Source organism: Aristolochia californica, unplaced genomic scaffold (assembly GCF_029961685.1).
Source record: "Aristolochia californica isolate CCGP_79_NKW_82.1479 unplaced genomic scaffold, dmAriCali1.0.hap1 SCAF_4, whole genome shotgun sequence".
NCBI lineage: Eukaryota > Viridiplantae > Streptophyta > Magnoliopsida > Piperales > Aristolochiaceae > Aristolochia > Aristolochia californica.
This window is the reverse complement of record NW_027182103.1, coordinates 45,444,898-45,468,244: the sequence shown is the minus strand read 5'-3', so window position 1 is coordinate 45,468,244 and position 23,347 is coordinate 45,444,898. Positions and strand designations below refer to the sequence as shown.

At 38.4% G+C, this 23,347-nt stretch overlaps 2 protein-coding genes and 1 long non-coding RNA gene across 3 annotated transcripts; 2 read left to right on the top strand and 1 right to left on the bottom strand.

The window, feature by feature from the left end:
• Positions 1 to 6: 6 nt before the first annotated feature.
• LOC137962614 (uncharacterized) lies at positions 7 to 2,926 on the top strand. Its single transcript, XR_011115150.1, has 4 exons — positions 7 to 126; positions 228 to 392; positions 479 to 532; positions 2,590 to 2,926. It is a non-coding gene; the product is annotated as an uncharacterized lncRNA (long non-coding RNA).
• Positions 2,927 to 10,691: 7,765 nt separating this feature from the next.
• Positions 10,692 to 12,436, top strand: LOC137963450 (glucan endo-1,3-beta-glucosidase 11-like). Its single transcript, XM_068810570.1, has 3 exons — positions 10,692 to 10,758; positions 10,929 to 11,968; positions 12,256 to 12,436. The coding sequence occupies exons 1-3, from the start codon at positions 10,692 to 10,694 to the stop codon at positions 12,340 to 12,342; spliced, it is 1,194 nt and encodes a 397-aa protein (XP_068666671.1). The 3' UTR covers positions 12,343 to 12,436.
• A 2,360-nt stretch (positions 12,437 to 14,796) lies between these two features.
• On the bottom strand, positions 14,797 to 21,536 carry LOC137962613 (polyadenylate-binding protein-interacting protein 9-like). Its single transcript, XM_068809592.1, has 10 exons — positions 20,867 to 21,536; positions 20,327 to 20,437; positions 20,173 to 20,217; positions 16,793 to 16,865; positions 16,580 to 16,692; positions 16,411 to 16,470; positions 16,233 to 16,280; positions 16,076 to 16,144; positions 15,288 to 15,349; positions 14,797 to 15,193 (listed from the first exon to the last, which is right to left on the bottom strand). The coding sequence occupies exons 1-10, from the start codon at positions 21,131 to 21,133 to the stop codon at positions 15,136 to 15,138; spliced, it is 906 nt and encodes a 301-aa protein (XP_068665693.1). The 5' UTR covers positions 21,134 to 21,536; the 3' UTR covers positions 14,797 to 15,135.
• Between the last annotated feature and the right edge of the window lie 1,811 nt (positions 21,537 to 23,347).

The following is a 23,347-nucleotide window of genomic DNA, read 5'->3' as shown; positions in this document are numbered from 1 at the left end:
GTACTTCAATAAATAAAATTTGTCATACTCTGTCTTTTAGGCTTTTATTTGCTTTGATTAACCTAGTTTGTTTGTTGCATTCTGCTATGATGCGCATGGTTGTTGTTCGGCTTGTAGATGGAAGAGGTACTTCAGTTCTCAACGTTTCTGCAGTTTCTTGAAACCACATTTATAATTCTTTTAAATTACTGGCTCTAATTCGGAGATATGTCATGGGTTCATGGTAGGGTCAGCGCAGTGTGGATCAAGCTGGTTGGAAGGATGGCGGCACCATGAATGTTGATCAACCACGTAGGCGAGATGGTGGCACAATGAGCTTGGATCAAACTGGCTGGCAAGATAGTGGCACAGGGGGTGTGGGTCAAGCAAGCTGGGAAGACGGTGGTGATCCTGTGCGTACTTTCTTATTTCTTTAGTTTTTAGTTTCTAACTGTTCGATGACCCTAACTTTGGCTCTAGTTTTTTGGTTAATTGGCAGGGGTCCTTCGATCCAGGTTCTTTTGATCCAGGAATGGACTATATGTAATCCCAGGTACCTGCAGGTCTTTTCTTGTAATTTTTCGATTCTTTGTTTTTATGTTATTTTTAGCTAGACTAAAGAGCTAGCTTTAGAATATTCTATTGAACTCTATCTAGCTATGAAAAATGTAATGAAGGATTTAAAGAAATGATAGTGTTTCATGGTAGGGATAGTGTGCAACTGAGGAAATATTTCATGTGCATGTTGTTGTTTTTCAATTTGATCAATACTCAAATATTGTTTCATTAGTTTGAGTAGTTGTTGGTGCTGGTGATTATTTGAGTTCTCGTAGTACAATTGTGCCATTAAGTATGCCTAAGGGCCAGCTTTTGGTTGTTAAGCTTACCATCTTTAATAACGAGGATCTTGTCTACTGAGGTGTTAGTATTGTAGTTAAAAACTGCTGTTCTCTTATTAAAAAAAAAAAAAAGAGCCTTTCACATTGATTGCTTCTTAAAACAGTAAAACTGAAAGCTTTTGTTTGTTTGTTTTTTTCATTTTGTATTCTTTTGATTGATGCATTATTCTCTTCATAGGTCAAATAAGTTATTGACAGTTGATTCACAAGTACTTCTAATAGCTGTTTGAAGTCTTCAAGACAAAAGAAAATTGGTTGTAGCTGGATTTGCGTCTTGTTTGGCATTTCAAGAGAGAAATCTACTTTAATAACTTCTTGACAACAAACAGGGGAAGCCTTAAACTCAAGAAAATTAAATTATATGGTCTTTGTATCCAATGGCTTCTCTGTTAGTCCCAATTGGTTTGTTTTATCTATTAGAAAATTTTCTCCTTTAAAATAATATATACAGGGTTTCCTTTTCTTTACAAGTTGATTGCATTGATCCTCATAACATTAGTTTGTGACAGAGAATATTACAAATGGCTTCTCTTGCCTCACTAAGTAGCATCCATTTTTAGTTGTAGGCTGGTTTGGATAATTCAATATTAATGTGATTTTTAGGATGCTTATATGTTGGTCTCTTGGAAGAGGAGTATGTGAAGGATTGCAATGTGGTAGTTTGGATAGAGAATATTATTCATTATGAGAGAGAAACTTTAATATTTTTCATTTTTGATTCCTGAAAGAGTAGACAACCATTTAAAGTATAAGTTTATGTGCATGAAAATAGGGAACGCTAGGTGTTTAACTTATAGTGGCTAGGAGCCATTTGTACTATGTGGTGCTTTAACTGTATTCTACTGCCTGAATTTACCAAGAATTTCGCTTGTTGTATGGAAAAGTTGACAGAAAAAGGAAAAACTGGGCATCTTCTCAGTTTTCACTCGTGTTACTTCTTTAGCCCCATTGTTTTGCTTGAACTTGAATGGTTACTAATTCTCCTGGATATGCTGGCAATCTAAATTATATCTCGCCTTGCCATTTAGCCTTTTTTTTTTGTGATTCGCTTATCTAGTGGATCATGTTAAAAGTTCATACCTTGGACGACCTCAATTAGTTGTATCAAAGGCTAAAGATGACTAAGTTATGTTTGTTGGTTGTAAATTCCTCATTTTCTTATTTGCCTGCTTGAGGAGGTGATTTGCAGTATAAAGCATTCAATTTAGACTTGTCAGAGCCAGCGAAGTGATTTATGTTTATTTCATTTTTTCTCTTTTATCTTATTTTTTCATTAACCCGCTGTTTTAAGTCATGGATAAATTTTTGAACGTTCGGAGGATTGTTTCTAAAGCATTCCTCTTTTGGTTCACCTTGGAATATATGCTCTGTTGTGTCATGAATAAAAATTTTAATATTTGTAGAATTATTTCTAAAGCTTTCCTCTTGTGGTTCACTTGGGATATCATAAAGAAGATAACGATCAGTAAGTCCTTTTGTTTGATATAGGGGGACTGGGACTCATTTTGTGACTGAAGTTTTGAAGACTTGAAAATTTTGAGGTCAGGTAGCCTCCATGATCGACTTAAAAAAGTCTTGTTTGATCAGTCAGGTTGTCAATAGAGATACCCTCACTGCTGGTGAAATATATCTATTTACTATGCTTGTAAGCCACATTTTTATGTCAAAAGTCGTTTTTGTTAAGTACATCTTTCTTTGTCAATTTGTGCAGTCAAAAGTATAGTTGAAGGGCATGGAGCAAACAGACTGGTGCTTTCGGTGGCCGCTGCTGGGAGTTGAATAATCTCTGATTCTTTTTGGGGTTCAACCTTAATTTGCTTTCTAAGTGGCAAAGTTTACCAGTAAATAGCTTTTACATGTTTGCATCATAGTTGTTGAAACCTTACTAATGCTTACAAAACGCGGATAAAACAACAGTTTCTCTTTGATATGCTGTAAGTCTTTTTTATATACTAAGGCATATGATACAAATTTGCGTCTTCATGGTAGTTGAGGCGTGTGGTCCTCTTCATTTCTTTTCATAACGAAAATTCAGAAACTGTTGCTTGTTGGGGCTTTCTAAACTGCTGATTCGTTTATCAAGTCCAGGAAGAAAGGGTGTGCCTTATTCATTCTTGACATTAACTGAGTAGAAAATAGAGAAAAAATGTTAGATCAAGTCTTCCGTCAGTCCGTGTCTCTTTGATGGTTCTCCTTCCATTCAGGAACCGCAATTTAATTGTAGAGTGAGTTAGTCGGAGAAACTCTTATTGAGTTTGGTTGATCGAGTTCAAAGAGCTTTGACTCGGTTAGACTGACTTATTGATTTGACTTAATAAAACAGAGGTATGCCTTTTAACTCATTTTGACTCGTAGTTGAGTGGTGACCAAATGTAAAATGTAAAATTAACTTATGTGCCTCATCAATAACTTCTAATTTATCCAATTAAAATTTATTCCCAACTTGACAAAAGTTATTGAAGACTCGCGTCGTCTTTCCTGACCAGTGACAAATGTTTCGAGTGGTTCACGGTCCTCCAGCGGGAGCAAGTTGATGACTGGTTTGGTCGTCTACGGAGTATGCGATCGCGAGCTTGGGTCTTTGATGGTGTCCAGGTCTTTGAAGAGAGCGTCTATACAGTCAAGCTTCAGCGTCCTTACTTCTGCCCCGCATCTTCCTCCGCCGCCCCTCCTTCGTGCATATAAATAATAATCTGACGAAGCTGAGGTAAACGAACTTAACTGAAGCGACATCTCTGCGGCCCGGAGCTAGAGCTAGAAAAGAGAATAAAGCCAGGCGTCGATCCACATTCCTTTTCCCCCTTTCCATAGTTGCTATGTCGTCATCCATGCCGAGCAAGGGGAAAGATCCGATTAAAGTGAAGATAATCATTACTGAGTTCATCGAAACGGACGCCCAGAGCTTCAAATCTGTTGTTCAGGGCCTCACTGGGAGGAACTCCCGTGCGGAGACGGACAGCACTGCTGAAGCTGCGATACTGGATAAGAAGAAAGCCAAGAGTGAACAAGTTTCTCCGGTAGAAGGTCATCTACAGTCTGAAGACTTAAACAGAATGCTGCTAGCGCTACCGGCCATTTACGAGTTTCTTGGTCCTTGGGCCGATTCATGAGTTCCGACACCGCTTTCTGCCATTGTTTTTTTTTTTTTTCTGTGGTCGTATCGTATGTATCTTGTGAATCTTTAAGAGTGCGAATTACACTCTTGATGGACTGACAAGTAAGGCTCAGTAATGCAATGTACGCGGGTACCTGCAGTTAATTGATTTGAAAGTTTTGGTGAAGCTCTATAATATCTTGGTTACTGTAGGCATTGTAGGGCATATTTTCGATGATTCAAGGGTTAGCTTGAATTCGGGGACCGACGCATGTGAAGGCAAGACTTGTTGACAGAACTGTGTGGCTGTCAACCATGCCTCATGGATAAATGGTGATGCTTGGTCAGCTCTAGATGTTCTGGTGACGATGAGTGGAAAGGGTCGTTCGTTACGTCGTCCAGAACGCTTGTCAGTTTGGATTGATCGAGAAGAAGGAAAAGATAAAGACAAATTGAAAAGGTTAATTTCGTCTCATGTAATTGATTGTTAAGTCAAGCTATCTTCTTACGCCCAAATAACATAAAGACATGAAATTACAGACAAGTTTGTGCTGTAAATCAACATTTTATATATAACAAACTCTTAACCTGATATTATTCATGATAATACTTGGGGTATATTATTCTCACGCACGTGTGCTGATGGTTTTGAAAATTGATGGATTTTGTGATTTTGAAACCAAGTGAGAAAGATTGTTGAATTAATGGATTCAAATAAATGTCTTATAATTATTATATAAAAATAATTATGACTTTACTAATGTAGGGTTTATATCTAGTTGATTTCTCTTTCAATGTCCATTGAAGGGAATAATAGCCAACATATCCTCCTATTGATGTAATTTAATAAGGTACATTGACCTTTGTTGAATTACCACCATGAGAAATGTATTTCTTATATCTACAAAATAAGTGACTATTTATCTAGATGAGATGTATTTCTCCAATGTGTAATGGGGGATGCATTTTCTTTATAACAAGTTAACGGTAAAACCCTTTGAACTTATAAATACTTCCGTGGTCACATAATTTAGGCATGTTATTAGACCCAATTTGGCTAAACGGAACATTGTGATCACTTTGTAAACATCTTGTTGATTCCTCAAAATCAAGCCTAACTAAACTGACACTAAGTTATGTCGTAACCAAAAAAAAAATACTTATAGCATTATTTTCATGGATGTGCACTAGAGTAGTTCAGCCCCGTTCAGGAGTTCACCTAGCCTTACTAACTAATAATTTAAAACGTGCAAGACCTCTCATTGCAAAGATACAATGAACAAAATTCCCTTGGATCTCTCTCTCTCTCTCTCTCTCTCTCTGTTTTTTTAATGCAAGTCCATCACTCGACTTTTCCATTCTCATAAAACCATGGAGACATGTCTTCAACTCCAACTTACATGGACGATACGTTTTCTTTAATATTCTATTACAACTGGGTTATATCTAGTTAACCCAAACTTAATGAAGATCAAACTCGATACCTTGATCTAAGCAATCTTTGAGAGATCGTTGTATCCTATTTGTGATAGGATCTCTTGCACCATTATATTGAAGAAAACCTTATACCAGCCCTATGATCACCCGCATGTGTCAAGGGTACAAACTGATGAAACAAAACTCTTTCTTTTATCTTTCTTCAATGAATATATGTTTGGTTTATAATGTATTTATAGTACAAGAAGAGAGGAGAATTTGGAAGATGTCACACTGTTCTTTCTGATTTCAGGAAACAGATCGTAATTGATCCGTTACAACTTCTCTTTGAACATTCATGCTACCATAAGTAAATTATTTTCTTCTTCTATTTGATAGCTCACACTAATACTCCCTCAAATTGGTGCATAAATATCTGACATACCCAACTTGTCAAGTGAGTTGTAGAAGGTTTTGTTACAAATAACTTTTGTAAGTATATTTGCTAGTTGATCTTCAGATTTAACAAATGGAAATCGAATTATCTTGGCTTCAAAATTTTGTTTGATGAAATGTCTATCCACCTCAACGTGTTTGGTTCGATGGTGTTGGATTGGGTTATGAGAAATATCAATGATTGTTTTATCACAAACAAGTTTATTTCACCACTAGGATCAAATCCAATCTTGGTTATCAGTCTTTTAAGCCACAATAATTCACAAAAAACCTAGGTCATTCCTCAAAACTCGACTTCAACACTGGATAATGACACTACCTTTTGCTTCTTGCTTCTCCGTGTGACCAAATTCCCTCTTACGAAGGTAAAATAACTTGGGGTGGACTTACTGTCAACAATATTTCTAGCCCAATATGCATTTGTGTAACCCTTAATGTTTAGATGATAATTCTTGGAAAACATAAGCCCTTTTCCTGGAGAGGACTTTAGATAACGAATAATCCAAAAAACAACTTCCGTATGATCTTTACCAGGACAATGCATAAATTGACTTATTATACTTACAATATAAACAATATTTGGTCGAGTATGGGAAAAAATATTATCTTACCAACTAACTTTTTTATATTTTTCTTTATTACCCGGTACCTGATTTGCATACTCTCCAAGTATATGATTTTGGATAATTGGAGTGTGGACAAGTTTACAATCTAGTAATCCTGCTTGTGATACCAAATCTAGCACATATTTCATTTGAGATAGAAATATACCTTTTCTTGATCTTGCTACTTCAATTCCCAAAAAATATTTGAGTCTTCCCAAATTTTTTATTTCAAATTCATATATCAATTTTTCTTGTATTCTAAAGATCTCTTCCATGTTATCCCTTGTAATGATCATGTAATCTACATAGATTATTAGAGTTATAACATTTCCAAGTCAATGTTTCAAGAATAGAGTATGGTATGAGTTACTTTGTTTGAAGCCATATTTTCTCATAGCCGAGTTAAACCAACCAAACTAAGCACGAGATGATTGTTTTAGCCCATATAATGTGCGTTACAACTTACACACAACTTTAGTTTTTGAGGATGCAGTATACCCTAGTGGGATATTTATGTAGACCTCCTCCTCAAGATTACGGTGAAGAATGACATTCTTTACGTCAAACTGATGCAACAACCAATTTAGGTTTTCTGCAAGGGACAATAATACTCAAATGGTATTAAGTTCTGCCACTAACGAGAAAGTATTTGATAATCAATGTCGTATGTCTGTGTCTACCCTTTCGCCACAAGTCTCACCTTATATCTTTCGATGGAGCCACTTGCCTTGTCCTTAATGGAGAAGAACCATTTGTGCCCAATTTTTTTCTTTCCTTTCAGAAATGAGACCAAAGTCCATGTATTATTTTTTTTGCAGAGTCTCCATTTCTTGTTTTATTGCTTGAACCCACTTTGGATTAGTTGAATTCCATTGGAAATATTGAACGAGGATACTGTATGCACAAAGGCTTTAAGAGGTTCTGACAATATTTGGTAGACACGTAATTCATAATTAGGTATCGTGAACTCCTTTTTTTAAGATGTAGGAGTATTGATTTAGTGGCTTGCCACGATTTGGTTCTTTTTTTAAGATTTGGGGACCCGTACAAGGACAAGCAGTAGGATCACTGAGAAATTCTTCTGAATATCACACAAGAGGATGGAGAGAAGATGGAGAGAAGATGGAGAATGATCTGAGGATGAAAATGATTTCCTCATCCTCTCTATAGCCTGCTTTGGTACCATGATGAAACAAAACTCTCTTTTATTTTTCTTCAATGAATTTCTATTTGGTTTATAACGTATTCATACTACAAGAAGAGAGAATTTGGAAGATAACATATTGTTCTTCTTGATTTCAGGAAAGAAATCATAATTGATCAACTCATGCTACCATAAGTGAATTATTTTTGCTTCTATTTGATAGTTCACGCTAACATAGACTCCCTGGTAGATGGGTTTTATGCCAGGTCTCAAAAGCTCAGCCAAAGACCAGAAGAAAGAACCATGAATCTTGAACAACCAAAGTTAATCAAAATGCTCGTAGAAGCATGATTGGTGGCCGAATAGAAAATTAAAAAATGAAGTCGACGAACAGTTACATAGGCAAAAAGGAGACCCACTCGACGCTGGTAGGACCCATCCACGTGGATGACTTTTCCAGAACGGCCCACCTTGGTGGGGCCACCTCATCCTACTGTCGCATTAATGGCTTGCAAAACAGTGCATTAGAAAATATTTGCTTTTAACCGTCCACTCTGACTTTTTGCATGGTGACTCTTACAGGAGGGATGGTCCAACCCGATGGGCGATGGCTGGAGTGGACCATCCACGTCCGGCTCATGAAAACTAATCCTCTGTGACATATATTCAACAAGATCAAGTAATAAACAAATAGGACTCTGATCCAGTCATGGATCTATAACAAACCTCAAAACAGATCAAAGTGATCAAACCCCAATTCTACTGGAGACATGTGGTCGCATAATAAACTCTAAACATTGTTTTCAATTGAAGAAACTTGTTTTTTCTTCCTGGGTGAGTCGATGAACAGAAATCTGGGAAAGCAGAGGATAAAGGAGAACTGATCGCTCTTAATTTTCTATATTTCGATTTCGTGAGTTGAATGGAAACTCTACCCAGATTCTGAAATCCGATAACCGAGAGGAGGCTTAGAAGCGCAGCGACGGGGATGGGTGTTGATAAGGCGAAACGAGGAAGCAATAAGAGGAGTGCGGAATGCCGATGGAGCGAGAGAGCTTTTGGTGTTCTGTATCTTTTTGACAACTATGATCGTCTTTTTAATCTTTAGCGGGAAGGCATCTGCTTTCCAACGCAAACCTCTCTTTTCCTTTGGGGAAAAGCATTGACCATCTAACGTGGACACGTTGGCCATGGAAAAGTTTTCGAGCTCTGTGACAGAAAGGAGAGAGGATTTGCTGCGAATGTTCTGGTTCGTGCATGTTCGCGTCACCTTTCTTTGTCCTTCTCATGTGCCCCTGCTTCTTCCTTGCAGCGCGGAGAATGTAGGATCCACCCCCCCTCCCCCCTCCGAGCGGTGGGTCCTTCTTCTTCTTCAAATGGGACTCCTCCTGCCCATGACATTCTTAGTCAGTTCGCTTTAATCTGGTAGCTTTATGATATAGAGAACTTTTGTGGCAAATGTTGCATACTTCACATGGAGCACCCAGAACGATCAAATAGCTCGAGAAAGAAAGACTTTAAAGAGAAGAGGTATCTCCACAAAATGGGTGGAATCCCTTTTGAGGATTCTTTATGAATCAATTATGAATCAACCAACAAACATTGTTGTCCGTATCAGTATTTTGCTATGTCAGGTGATAAGTATCAGATTATCCAATAAAATAACTATACGTGCTTTGTTATAATAATCATATCGAATTTTTATACTTGTGATACTTTCCATTAATCTTCTTCATCTTGTAATGGCTGACGCGTGTTGAAACCTCACCGCCGGCGATGTGGGTGTGAAGGCTCTCACCATGCAAACATATTTACGTGGGTGACAGAGCGATGGAAAAGATCGAAGAAAACAAGAGGGTTTGGTACAGATAACTCTCCAAAGTTCTATCCATTCAATCCATAAAAACATAGTCAAGTCGCATGTCTTTGTTCAGACTTTGAAGCCAGCCTTTGGCTGCAGAGGTTCATGCTTTCCACTAAAAAGAGGCCTTCATCGTCGACCTTTACCACTTCCTTTGAAACCCATGATATGGTTTCTTTGTTTAAGAGTTACGATTGGACTGTGAAAGGCAGAGGAGAGAGGAGAGGGATGTAAGCTAGATTGGCTCAATGCATCGATTACAGCTGACGAAACGTAAGCACCTTTTTGTTCAGCAAATCAAAAGCAAAAAAGTGTGGATAAGGAAACTTATACTTACGTCCCATCACCACGTATTCCATTCGTTATCCGATCCAGCTTTCTTCCTTAAACCATCTGGTTCCGATCGTGTTTTTGCTTCCGAAATTCACGAAATGGGATGAATTTACATGCTTTCTTTGTCTTCCCGTAAAAGGATTCTCTCACAGACTCTTCCCTCCACGATTGATCATGCAACATCTTTATCAAATTCCTTGTCTGAGTCGAGAAAAAGGAAGTTTAGGGGAGAAACCATTTTCTGCAATTAAAAAAATTATCTGATTAATGGTAGTGTATCTCACTACTAGTTGCCAGTTGCGACTAATCTAACTGGGTTATCTTAAATGTTTTAGATTTTTTTAAAGATATGTATTTCCTATAACATGAAATCAGGGTTGAATGTTCATATAAGATCCAAATGAATAGACGGCCTGATTATACGGTTCAAGAAACCCACAGCCATATTCTTAAGATGGTGTTTTCTGCACTTTTGAACCAGAGATTACCAAAAGGAAAGGGTTCCTTTCTGTATATTTTTTGGAATCAATAGGAAAAGTAGTCCTGCTAATGATATCGTCCAGGGATCTGCCAAATGTAGGAAAAATCTTTTCTTTCTTTCGAAGAAACTTCTGAGGGTATTATGGTCTAATCTTGATGATCTGCTTATCAGGTCGGTGTGATGGTTGGGCAAACAGAGGCCGTCACCTGGAGAGGGAAATAGAGAATACAAAAGTTGAAACTAAGCATTTAAAACGAGGCCAGCAGGGAAGAGTCTCTTCTTAAGCCCACATCAGCAAGGCAAGCTAAAGAGAAATTTGCAGACAAGGAAAGAAAAGAATTCAATTTTCTTTACTTCTCTTCAGCTAACCTCTATAAGTTCTTTCCTCCTTCCTTCTCAAACTCCCTCTCTCTTTCTCATGACATGGCTACCATTAACTTCTACTCTACCGTCTTCCACATTTTCCTACTACTCTGTTTCTTGTCATCAGGTACCCTTTCTTTCTTTTTGTGTGTGCTGCTGCTAATTAATCCACATTGTTTTCATTGTTATCTTCGATACTGGCATCTGTTCAGTTGGATCTTGGTTCTTGTCGATACCAGTGTCCATTTCGGCTTTCTTTGCTAAATTATCAATCCTTCTGTACGTTTAATTTTGCAGAACTCGGTTTTTTACGAGGAGCAACGGCACTGGGCATCAATTACGGCCAAGTCGCCGACAATCTGCCGCCTCCGGAGAAAGTTCTGACTCTGCTGAACTCCCTCAGGATCTCCAAAACAAGAATTTATGACACGAACCGGCAAGTTCTAACCGCATTTGCAAACTCAGGCGTCGAACTCATCGTAACTGTTTCCAATGAAGCGATGAACCAGGTCATGGATCAGTCGCAAGCGCTGCAATGGGTGTTGACAAATGTGAAACCGTACTTCCCCGCTACCAACATCACCGGCATCGCCGTTGGGAACGAGATATTCACCGGCGATGACACCCTTCTCATGTCCAACCTAGTACCCGCAATGGCAAGCATTCACCAGGCACTCGTTCAACTAGGCCTCGATAAGTATATCCACGTTTCAACTGCTAATTCATTAGCCGTCCTGGAAAATTCCTACCCGCCGTCCGCCGGATCGTTCCGAAGCAACCTCACCGGAGTAATTGCACCACTTTTGAGTTTCTTGGAGGAGACAGGGGCCCCGTTCTGGATCAATGCCTACCCATACTTTGCATACAAGGATGCCCCGTCGAAAATTTCTTTGGATTACGTGCTCTTCAACCCAAATTCAGGAATGGTGGACCCTTACACCAGATTACATTACGACAATATGCTTTACGCTCAGGTTGATTCGGTGATCGTTGCCATGGCTAGAATTGGCTATCAAAATGTGGAAGTGAGAGTTTCAGAGACGGGTTGGCCGTCCAAAGGTGACCCAGATGAAATCGGAGCAACTGTCGAGAATGCAGCCATGTATAATCGGAATTTGTTTCGTAGACAGATGATCAGTGAAGGGACACCTCTGAGGCCTCACCAGAGGCTAGAAGTCTATGTGTTCGCTTTGTTTAACGAAGATATGAAGCCCGGGCCGAACTCCGAGAGGAACTATGGGCTGTACGAACCAGATGGAACCATGGCTTACAATGTTGACCTCATCGGAAAGTCGACTTCCACAGCTTCAGTTACTCTCACCTCTTCTGCGACTCAGGTACTTCCTTAGGAAGATTTTCTCTTCTTTCTCTAAGCTTTATTTCTGTAGCTAAGTAAAAAATATTAATTCTTTTGAGTAAACGAAAAAAACTAAAACGAGAACACCGCTGAGGACTGAGGAGACTGTAGGCGGTTACACTTGTACTAAATACCCACAGAGACACCCTGTAAATTCTTGTAACGTATTCAGTTCAATTACAATGATATAGTAGTGGATTCAACTATCTGATTCTTCGTTTTTTGTTTTCTTTTCCCGTTTCCGGAACGGATTTTATTGTTAAACAGGCAACAAGCAAGGGAACTGGCAGCTTGTGGTATTGGGTATTTGTATATCTATTGACTTTCCAAGCTTTAATGAGACGGCCAGTTTAGAAGAAACCAGAAAATGAAAACAGAGAAAACCAACAGGTTATTTTGTGGATATTTTTTGGAAGAAAGCAAGCTACAGCTGAGTTTTTTTTTTTTTTTTCTCCTAATTTAGGGTACTATTGTTTATATGAACAGTCAAATGAAAATGAAAAGTTAGTATATTTTAATATTGCATTCAAAGAAGGTGAGCAATTGCCCAATGTTTACTTCTTCAGACCCAAAAGTGGGAAGGACAAAGAGGTCTGCCGCTTCCTGTTTGATCGGTCTTTCGGCAACCAGTGAAGAAAAAAAAAAAAAAAAAAAATGGGGTGAGCATCTCTAATCCAGAAAAGATCTTAAGTTTCCCTCGTTTATCCCAGCAGAGAAAAAGTTCTCAGAATCATTTTCGTTTGATCAAAATTTTCATTAGAAATTCTTTTGCATTTGTGCCTTCTCGATTTATCTCCCATGATTGGTGCAATAAGAATCACGCCACGAGCTTAAACCATGGCTAGCTTCACTTTATGACATCCCATGAGAGAAGAATTTAGAAGAACATTACGCTCAGATCTTCTTTCTTGTCCTGCATGACTCACTGGGGTTCCATAAGCCAACCTTTGACATAGTTTAATACTGCACCGTTGGTGCTCCTTGCCTTTGTCGAATTTAACTGTACCCCACTTTAGCATCGCGAATTCTGAAATAAACGCAGTTCATCCCTTTTCCTCCCCATTTGATTCAAGAGGATAAGCCTTTAGCGTCTCTGCCGAAATATTTATTTAAGGGCGTTGTGGTTGTTGTTCGTAGCAGCTCTTTTAGTCTTAAGAATAATAAGATTTTTCTTTTTCGAGGAATATATATTTCATATGATTCGCTCGGTGACATAGTTTATCCAAGCACCGGTTTCAGTAGCCGAAGGCACTGGAGATTGAGTGGGAGTGGATTGCACTTTCGAACGTGGAAATGTAGAACGCAGGCCTGTTCTTATAAAAATTAGACTCGCTTTCCCTGCCTTTTTCATCGCTTTTCTTTTTTAATTTGCTGATGTTTCAGGAAAGGGAGAGAAAGAAAGAAATTTTTTGATCAAACCATATACAAGTAGAAAGCAAAACGTCGACCCTTTGTGGGTATCAGTCTTCCTTCTCGCGCAAGCAGCAGGAGACCGCTTTATTCCCTCAGCTTAGTACCATCAGTATGGGATCCTTTCCAGATGGAGTCCTGGCTCTTATTTAACAATCAGTGATCTCAGCCATGAACTGAAAGGCCTTAATTCAGTAATTTTTTGGTTCGTTTTTGCTCTTTTTAAGGAGGAAGAGCTTCTTGAAAGCTTCTCTCTTCTGAAGAATCTACATCTGCAGCTTCCTTCAGCGAGGAAAGGGACCAAGATTTGAGCGTATTCTCACGACCAAAAAGAAGAGTATTCTCTGGGTAATGCTTTAGTGTCGGGATCAACCTTTTGAGAGAGGGAAAGCAGAAAGTTTGTCATCCTGTTCATTCACTCGGTTAAACTGTTAAACCGGTCTCTATCGCCGACGTCTCCTTTGTCGTCACAAAAATTAAAAAAATTTATGGTAGAGAATTTCTGATACTCGCGTAGTAATTGCCGTAGATTCGAAGGAAGTATTAATTTGATTAACAGAATCGTTAGTAATGGTAAAGAACAAAATTATCAGTTTTTAAGAAAAGGTCCGATAAGCTGTAAACCGAAACTTTTCCTGGACAAATCGTGAAGCAAAGAACAGCCAAGAACGCTATAAAGCCATGTGCCTAAGGATAGAAAACGGAAAAGAGGAAAAGAGAGAGACCGACCTTTATCATCTTTTCTCCTTGTTCCATTAGTTGGGTAATATGACATAAGGGGAGAAGACAAAAATGCAAGCATTAGCATTTGAACGGATGTAATCATTTGGGGCTGCAAACTTTTGTAATGTTTTAATTAGGGCATCATTCATGAACAAGAGTCAAAAAGATAGGATCTTCAGACCATCAATTTACTTGATTGCTTCTATGTTCCCGTCACGTTCCCTTGTCAAATCAATGGTTCCGCGTAGCTATCAATCAAAGACGTGGTAGAGAAATAAAGGATTCAGTTTTTATGATGATGACATTTGCCATAAAAATTGTTCAAAACAGAGAATTACATCCTCCTCGGAGGTCAAATCAGTAGTAGAAAATCACGATTAACGCGATAAATGAATCCTACCGTCAGTCATGACCAATACGGGCACCCAATTCAAGGATTGACATTCTGCTGTCACAACAGCAGCAAATCCTGAATCCTTACCGACAGCTTCACACGTTACATTGTCGGAATCACTGGGTTCCAATGAAAGAACTCACAGGCAGAGACGCCTCTTGGGATTGGGAGCCACAATTGCCTCCGCTTTATCAAAGCTTATAACAGCTGTTATGATAAAATTTTGGGAGGAGAAAGAGGGGGGAAAGAGAGAGAGAGAGAGAGAGAGAGAGAGCAGATAATTACAGAAAAAGAAGAACATACGATAGTTTCATTGAACCTCACAACTGTTTGGTTGAGCTAACCAACCAGGGCCAAGAACAGCGGTCTTCAAATACCATAAAATTCAGAAATTGGCCTCGGCCATAAATAAGCCTCAGAAAGAACATCAGGAATTACGTAGAACAACTAATTCTAAAATTATCAACACTAGGGTCGGATTGAAGTAGAAGAGAACAGAAAGTTGGTAACACAACAGATTGATCAAGTTCAGTTGCATAAGATTTGTATTTTACCCATTTCCTTCAACACCGAAAATGATCTCCTAAGAGTCAAAACCACTTCTCAATCCCTCCACAGTATTAATGCATCCCCAGCCTTGGGACCCGAGGCCTCACCGGCGTCTTTGAAGGGCTCACCCTACATAATCCACAAGACGCTCAAATGTCATAAAGGAGAGAGATTACAAGTCAAACAATATAAAAAGTTTTTCTGTTTCTTAACTAGTCCCTACCTGATTGGAAGAGCTCCCAGAGGCATCCCGCTGCAGTTCAAAGCGATGATTGCACTCTCAGCCTGCCAAAGTGAACAGAAACCAACAGAAAAGCTTAAATCGCGAATCAAACTAACGTTTGCATGAAACAGAAGTTGTAGCATCCAGTAAAAATGTAAGTGTTATGGATAAACTACAAAAGCTCAGTCAGCAGCAAATACAAAATCAGTGTATAAGACACAAACAATCTCCCTTCAAAGTTTAAGCAATTTTCTGTCATAGATTTTTAATATGACATTTAACTGTCATTAGTTAAGCAAGCAAAAGAAATTTAAAAGTTATCACTTTTGCCTTCCTCCTAACTCCACCAGTTAACTATTTAACAGACAATCCCAAGCCCAATAAAGAAGAGTGCATCAGCTAACAGGGTCCAATAAGCGAAAATAGGTAACTGGGACATGTAGCATTAATTAAAAGATGAATTGATTACGGCCTCTATGCATTCCAAATGGATGCACAAATTAATGTAAAAATTCACAAAGAAATAACAGGTGCAGAACGACTGCAAATGCCTTCAGCTATAAGCAAAAAAAGAAAAAGAGAAAACTCAAAAATACAGAAGATACCACTTGCTGTAAAAGGAAAAAAGGAAACTAAAACAAAACCTAACCATGCCTACATGAATTTATTCTGGAAGCAGTATGTGGAAGTCTGATATTATGAAAAGTATGCCAAGAGTAGTATATGAAAAGTTCCTTTCAGCACAAAATGACAAATCTATTTCAGAAAACTACATTATCAATACTAACCACAGAAAATTCAACAAATGCAATGCGGGTTGAATGCATATGATCTCCCAAGAGCCTCAAGCGGGAAACCTGTACAGAACACACATGCCTATTAAATGGGAAGGTCCACTTGAGAACCAACAAAGAAACATTAACAGCTTCAGTGCAGTTTCCTGACCTCACCACAGGTTGATTCAAAAAACATCTTTACATCAATTTGAGAAACCTGTAACATGATGAAAGAAAGAATCCCTCAACACCATGATACAATTAAAATCTGTCAAGCAAACATGAGTTGATAAACAAATAAATGATAAAAACAGGCAGCCACTGGCAGTAGCATTATATTGAATTACCTTCTTATCAATGTTGGTACAATAAACTGTCCTCGCACACATTTCTCGTTCATCTTCTGACTGCATTGAATAATAAATATCAAGACCTCAAAGGAAATTTCCCTCCTCTAACAAGGAACATCAAATAAATACAACATATTAAAGAATCAGAAGATTTACTGGTGCATACCTGTGGAAGAAAAGTTGGATTGACAGGCAAGATAGCAGTTTTTGAAGGCAGAACTCTAACAGGATAATAACCTAACATGGTCCCAGCAAGATTCAAAGCTACCCTTGCTCCCTCTGTTAGAATACATTTCATATGTGTTAACCATGCAAAGTCATTTTAAGAAATGTTTTTTCTCTCAAATTGCAAAGACTAAGAGGGAATGAATCAACTCACCCTCATCAGCAAACTCTACAAAAGCAAAACGAAGAACTGAATGGGGGTCACCACAAATACGACAGTCAACTACCTTCAGCACAGACATTTTAAGCTTCAGAGTAATTTCACCACAATCTTGATCATAAGTAAATTTTTTGCTCAGACCATTAATCTAGTTTGGTTATCAGGGCCCTTATTTTCCCTTCCAATTTGGCAAAATAAAAAATACCAAGAATAAGACGCCATAAACAACCATGCCCACAATAAGAAGCTATACAATGCTTAATTCAACAAGTACATAGAGCCACCAAAAGACATTAAGATGAGACAACGCTCAGTCTACAACATCCATGCAGTCGACATCAAGAATGATAGGTCTAAGAGATTTTTAGACAAACAAAACAATAATTATGTAGGTTTCTTACAGTAACACATGAAGACTAGAGGATATAGTAGAGTGAAAACATCAATTAGATATCAGTGTTTTCTTGAAAATATGCAGTAGCTTGAAATTGTAAATTAATGTAGATTGAAAAGACATACCATATAAACAATAAGATGCACAGACAGAGTGACAATAAGTCCATCAACAGGCTCAACTGGTAAATATACTGTTGGCCTTTTTGCCAATAACACATTTATAGCAGTTCCTGAGATTAGCTTAATCATACGACACATCCAAGCCAACCACTATCAAGATGTAGAAACACAATGGACAAAGGGGTAAAATGGCATACATCTAAAATGAAACTCTACTCTTGGAAGTGGAAGTCTCTATTTGCTAGCTACCAAACTGAAATTATTTTAACTCCACAATCAATTCAAATATTTTTCACAATCACCAGTTCAATGTCTAAGAAGTGTGATCCACAGGAGCCTAGGTTGTTAGCAGTAACTCCAGAAGATGTGCATGATACTTGAAAAAATGCAGTATTACAAAGATATCCAGCACCAATCCAGTTTGACATAGATCTCAAGTGTTGCAACTTCAAACACAAAACAACCAAACCAGTTGCCTAAAAGCCCAGAAAACTACAAAGAAGAAAGTCCACAGAAAAACTGGAATGAAACAATAAAACCTTAACATTGAATTGATAGACTGATAGAGGAGAAGTCAAAGTTCTTTAAGGGTATTCCTGCTCTCTTCATTTGTAACAGATGCATTTTGCCGAATCTCACAACAGAATCCCCTATGTGTACATTCACAATGAGATTATTGTAGTCAGCAGTGGGGCTTGTTCTTCAAAATTGTTGTGATGACTAAAAATAAAACTAAATAGATAGTCCGACCCTAAGAAGCAAGCCCACCTACAAGAATCCAATTGACCATTTATATTTTAAACATGTAGCAGCTCAAAACAGCTCATCGGCAACTTGCCACAAGCCAATTAACTGTATCAAGTTTTAAAACTTTTAATAGGAGAAATTGGCTCTTTTTTTAAATTACCCAGCTAAAGCATGTTAAGTCCCTTTTCCGGGAAGGAAAGTTAAGTTTCTTAACAAGAGGATCCCATGTCAGAGTTATTATATTACTGTTTTTTGTAGTTACTTGGAATCAGACGGGGCATGATACCTACAGGCACTATCAACAATTCAAATAGGACCCCAAATGAACAAGATGCACACAGGCACAGTAGACAGGGAGGCGAGCAGATGCAAATAAGGACATGATTGTAACAAGAGATATATTGCCAAGAAGGCTGACAGGAGCCATACTAGTGGAGAGTACGTTCTCTAGAGTGTAAGACTGCATTCTTGAAGCCATATAGATAAAACAAGAACTCATCATCATTCATGTGATTCTGCTGGAGCATGCTTCTTCCAGAAACCATCAAAGTGGAAAATTCAATATAAACAATGACGGGCTAGCTCATGAGAAACTATGAACAAATTTGTATGAGCAAAGAAGGATAACATGAACGATAAATTGGATGATAGAGGTATTTCAGATGGATAGTGTGCCATATAAAAAAAGTGAAATTCCAAATTCATATTCGAGTCAAGCCATGCAATTAACCTAAAGCATCTTCATAGTCTTGTTTTACAATTAAACATCTGATGGTAAATGTTTCCACTAAAGGGACATATTGAAAAAAGCACATATTCACTATGTCTAAGCTTTGGTGTTTCCCGCCACTTTTCTCTTTGAGATGAGCAAGTAATTTAACTAAACTATGATGCAAGACGTTAAATTAAAAAATGACAAGTTACTGATATTAAATCATGGCTCCCAGTATAGACTTTTGTCATCACAAAAATTATTTGCAAGCATAGACTCAAAACAAAAAATATCATTCTACATATATACAGGGAGCCTTCTGTTAAATATCCCTGATTTCTCCTAAAAGGGTGAAGCAATCACAAGAATGGTCAAAATTTGATTGTAAAGGAAAATTATGCAATAGTTGAGAAAGAGGGGAGCAGACGGACAAAGAGGAGGAGAACGCAAAACTAGGGTTAACATAATTTGACTTCAAATAAACCCATTTACATAGGGCAGTGTGTATGCAACTATATACAGTCGATTGGGATGAATATCCAAACTTTACGGGAAAATGTCTGGACAAACTTCATTCCCAATTGGCCATTTCTTTAGCTCCATGTTTACACGGTTGTACCTGACAGAGTAGCCTTCTGTAGCAATGAAAAAAAAAAAAATTCCATGTGACACGAAAGGAGCAGTTAGTAAGGGAATGGCCTTCGACTTCATTGAATCCTTGATAGCAGTAGGATCCAAAAGAGAAAATCGAGTTCAGCAGTAAACCTCAACAGATTCATAGCAATGGCCAGCAGGCTCCAAGTTTACATGGAACTGCCATGAAAGCCAATTTAATGAAGCCGGTTGGGAGAGGCAACTAAAAGATTCGCAGGAGCACTTTGCTTTTCTTATTTTGTTGTATAGAGAATTGATAATTTCTAAATTGAGCCACCTATATGTGTGGTTCATCGGATTCTCTTCCATAAATGCATGGAAATGATGGCAGCTGATGGAAGCCAACATTCTATTGCTAAACCAAGCTTCAAAAGATGGAAAGATGAATGCAATCAGAACAATTATGGCAACAGAAGAAATGGATTTACTCCCATAAACGGTGCCTGTAACATCACTTAATATCTGATTTTCCAAACTTTAGATAAGAACTACTTTCCATATTCAACCTCAAACTATTTAATTCTTCCTGAAGGTATCCACGAGCATAGAGCACAGACAACGCCTGACAGAGTGTTGCTCTGATTCACACATTTGAAAGTAAATAAAGTAAAAATAAAATGATAAATTGCACCGGTCTCATAGAGTATTTTTATAAGCTATAACTAGATGAAAAATAAGAAAGAACACCCATTTATAGAGAAAAAGAGAAACATCTGGAAATAATATCTCGATCAGGGCAACTTACTTGTCCACAATTAATAAATAGTGCAGCAAGCCGCTCTTCGGTAACCTATTTTTACAAAGTTGAACAGTCAGAATAGCAGAGTAGTCTGAATGGAGAGAAGAGAATCAAGAATAGGCATGCACAGCATTATAAATGTGTATAAATGATCACTTACATGCTGATCTATATCCGAAACATATACAGTTCGTCTAATACTGTCTTCTCTCGTTGCTCTAAGCGCTCTCCCGTTCAGCCTTCGCCTCCACTGGTTGTGGTAATTTTTCCTCTGAAGAAGTAAAAATGAAAGAGAAACACCTTCATCAAAGTCCACGAGAATGGGGAAAAGAACATAGGTAAAGAAGAAAAAGGAGAACGAGAAAACTTGAAAATTTTGCTCGCATTGATCAAACGGGGTTAGGGACATGCATTAATCGAACAGTAAGGATTGAAGTAGACACGCCACGAGGAAGGAAAAAATAAATTGAACAACCCAGATATTTCAACAAAGAAAGAGAAAAAGAAAAAAAAATCCTATAATCTTCAAAAAGAAGAAAGGACGGTAATAGAAAGAGATTATACGAAGTGAAGTCGAATTAGCCACCCGAAAATGGATACATTTTTTTACAAAAAAAGAAAAAAAAAACTTGATTTCTTCGAAGAACTAAAAAGAGAAGTTGAAAATAAGAATTGGAAAACAAGAGGGGCGAGAGAATACCCTTCTAGTAGCATCACTGCTGAAATCCTTGTTCTCAGCGTGGGGGTGATCGCCAGCCGAGGCAACGGCAGCGAGATCATTCTGAGATCGACGATCAGCCGAGTAAGAGGAAGGAAAAAACTCCTTGGCCGAAGGGTTCAACTTAGAGAGCAAATCGACAAGCTTGCGAACGTCGAGTTGGAATTCCGATTTGGGGTCAGTCATCGGAGGAGAGCGATGAATGAACTGATCATCGGGACCCACCGCATTCTCCGCAACCGCAGCCATGAATTCGCAATCAAAAACCCCTCAGAAATCCTCACCCAACACTGAAAATTCCTTCTCCCCCTCCCCACAGAGAAGAAGAAACCACAAACCACCTTTAGGGTTTAAAGAGATTTTAACGAGAGAGAGAGAGAGACAAACGAAGGATTGCAGACACCCGTGTTCTTTCTCTTTCACGAATGTCTAAAAACAGGCGTCCATTAGTCACCGAGTGCGATTCGATTAAATGCAGGCAACAGTGAATGTAATCACCAAGATGGTTTATATATAAGTAAGAATGAATACAAGTTCCTTCCCTTTCTTTTTTTCTCTCCTTTTCTCTCTCTCTATCTCTCTCTGGCCCCTTTTTTTCCTGGCGTTTGTTTGTAATGTATAATTCGCCGAGAAAGAGAACTGGAGCAGAGGAGGCACGTCCAAAAATGGGGTTACGAGTTTTAAAAAAGGATGAGGAAGAAGTAGGCAAGCGAGAAGTATAACGTAAGGTGACGTAGGCAAGCTCCGGTTGTTACTTTTGCAGGAAGGGATATGTCATGTGTAACTACTAGCAGAGGATTCGTTGGGATCAGAAAAAAAAAAAAAATTTACTTTACTCGCCCCGCCGCCTCCTCCTAATATTAGCAAGAGGACAGAAGCGAGCTTTAATTTATATACTATTTAATGCGGGTGACAGAGGGTCACGCAGGCAGGGATTTGATTAAACTAAAGGAGATGAAGGGGAAAAGTACTCTTTCGTCGGTTGATTCGATTTCAATGATGCCGTGAAAGGGATAAGAAAGTTTCAGTATTGTTTGTTTCTCCTTTTCCGTTCGTTTCAGGCCGGTGGGTTTCGGTGGGTGTCGCTCGTTGTCGTGCCTCTTGCCTGCATGTAATGAGATGAAATATCAATCACCCCAGTAGGACAAAAATGAAAGAAGAAGATTAAAGTCTGCATAATTAATAAAGAAACGAAGCTTCACTTGCAAAATAAGTTTTACAGTTTAAAAACTAGAAGAAAGAGGATCGATAGAGTTTGTAAATTCCCCTCTCTTTATCATGGAGAGAGTTTTTCTAAGGGCTCTAACAACTTCAGTTATTTAAATACGTAGACCTCTTTAAAGATTTCCCTCTGTTACTAGTCAAAACAATTTCCTCAATACATTATGAACCGCGGAAACGAATTTTATAAGATCAAAGGTTGTCAGAAATTTGATTTCTTATCCTATACTGTCAGTTCGTTGCTCTATATTCCGTCTCATCTTTTCCATTCTCTGCAATTGATAGCCATTGGCGTGCCTTTCCCTCCCAAGGAAAGGTCATCCCATTTGTCCCTTCGAGGCCAAGCCAAAACAACCCATTTACTTGATTTATACATCACTTTGTCAAGAATCAATGCATTCAAATCCCTTGCTCCCCCACCTCTGCCGTCCTTTCAAAATCCCCTTCCTTTCTCTGCTTATCTTCTTTCGTTTTTTAACTCAAGCCTTCCCCTACCTGTCACCTTACCATGCAACTTTTCGAAATTACCAAACAACTTCACTGTAATGGAGAACAGAGAGAGGAAAAAAATTGAAGAAGAGGGTCCAGTCTAACCTAATGAATAAACAACAGGCGTTTTAAGAATCTTTCACGGACATAATTCTTGGCTCACATAAAAGAAAGAAAAGGGTGGTTGCGACGATGCTGTTGAGAACATGGAGCCATCGTTTTCTCTTTTTTTTTTTTCTGGTAAAGTTGTATAACGTAAATCCACAGACGCTTTGCACATTTTAAGCTTGGATTCCGGTCGGTCCGGGCGCCGTATAAGGAACGTGGAATTCAAGCTACAAGGCACTAATCTAGTTACCTTCTCCACTGGCTTTGTCCTTCCCATTTCTGGATGGATATTATGTGCTCTTTCTTGTTTTTTTCCCGTTTTCCGAGTCTCCACTACCAGTTACCTGACTAGGTGATATTTCTGTTTTATCTATATGAGAGTGTACGCGACGGAAGAGTAAAGCAGATATGCCTACCCCTGCCGACTTAGCTTTCCAAGTGGTTTTCAGTTTAAAGAGTTCTTTGCAGACTGGAGTTTACATGAACGAATTATAACCTTGGAGAATCTCAATTTGTTCAGAGAACGCAACCTGGCGTTTGATTGAGTTTCTTTCTTAGAAAATAGATTGAGAGACAGCAGATAAATGGTACTACGGAATTGTGATTCAGTATTTATCCTATTCAGGTCACCCAAGTTGAGAAGTA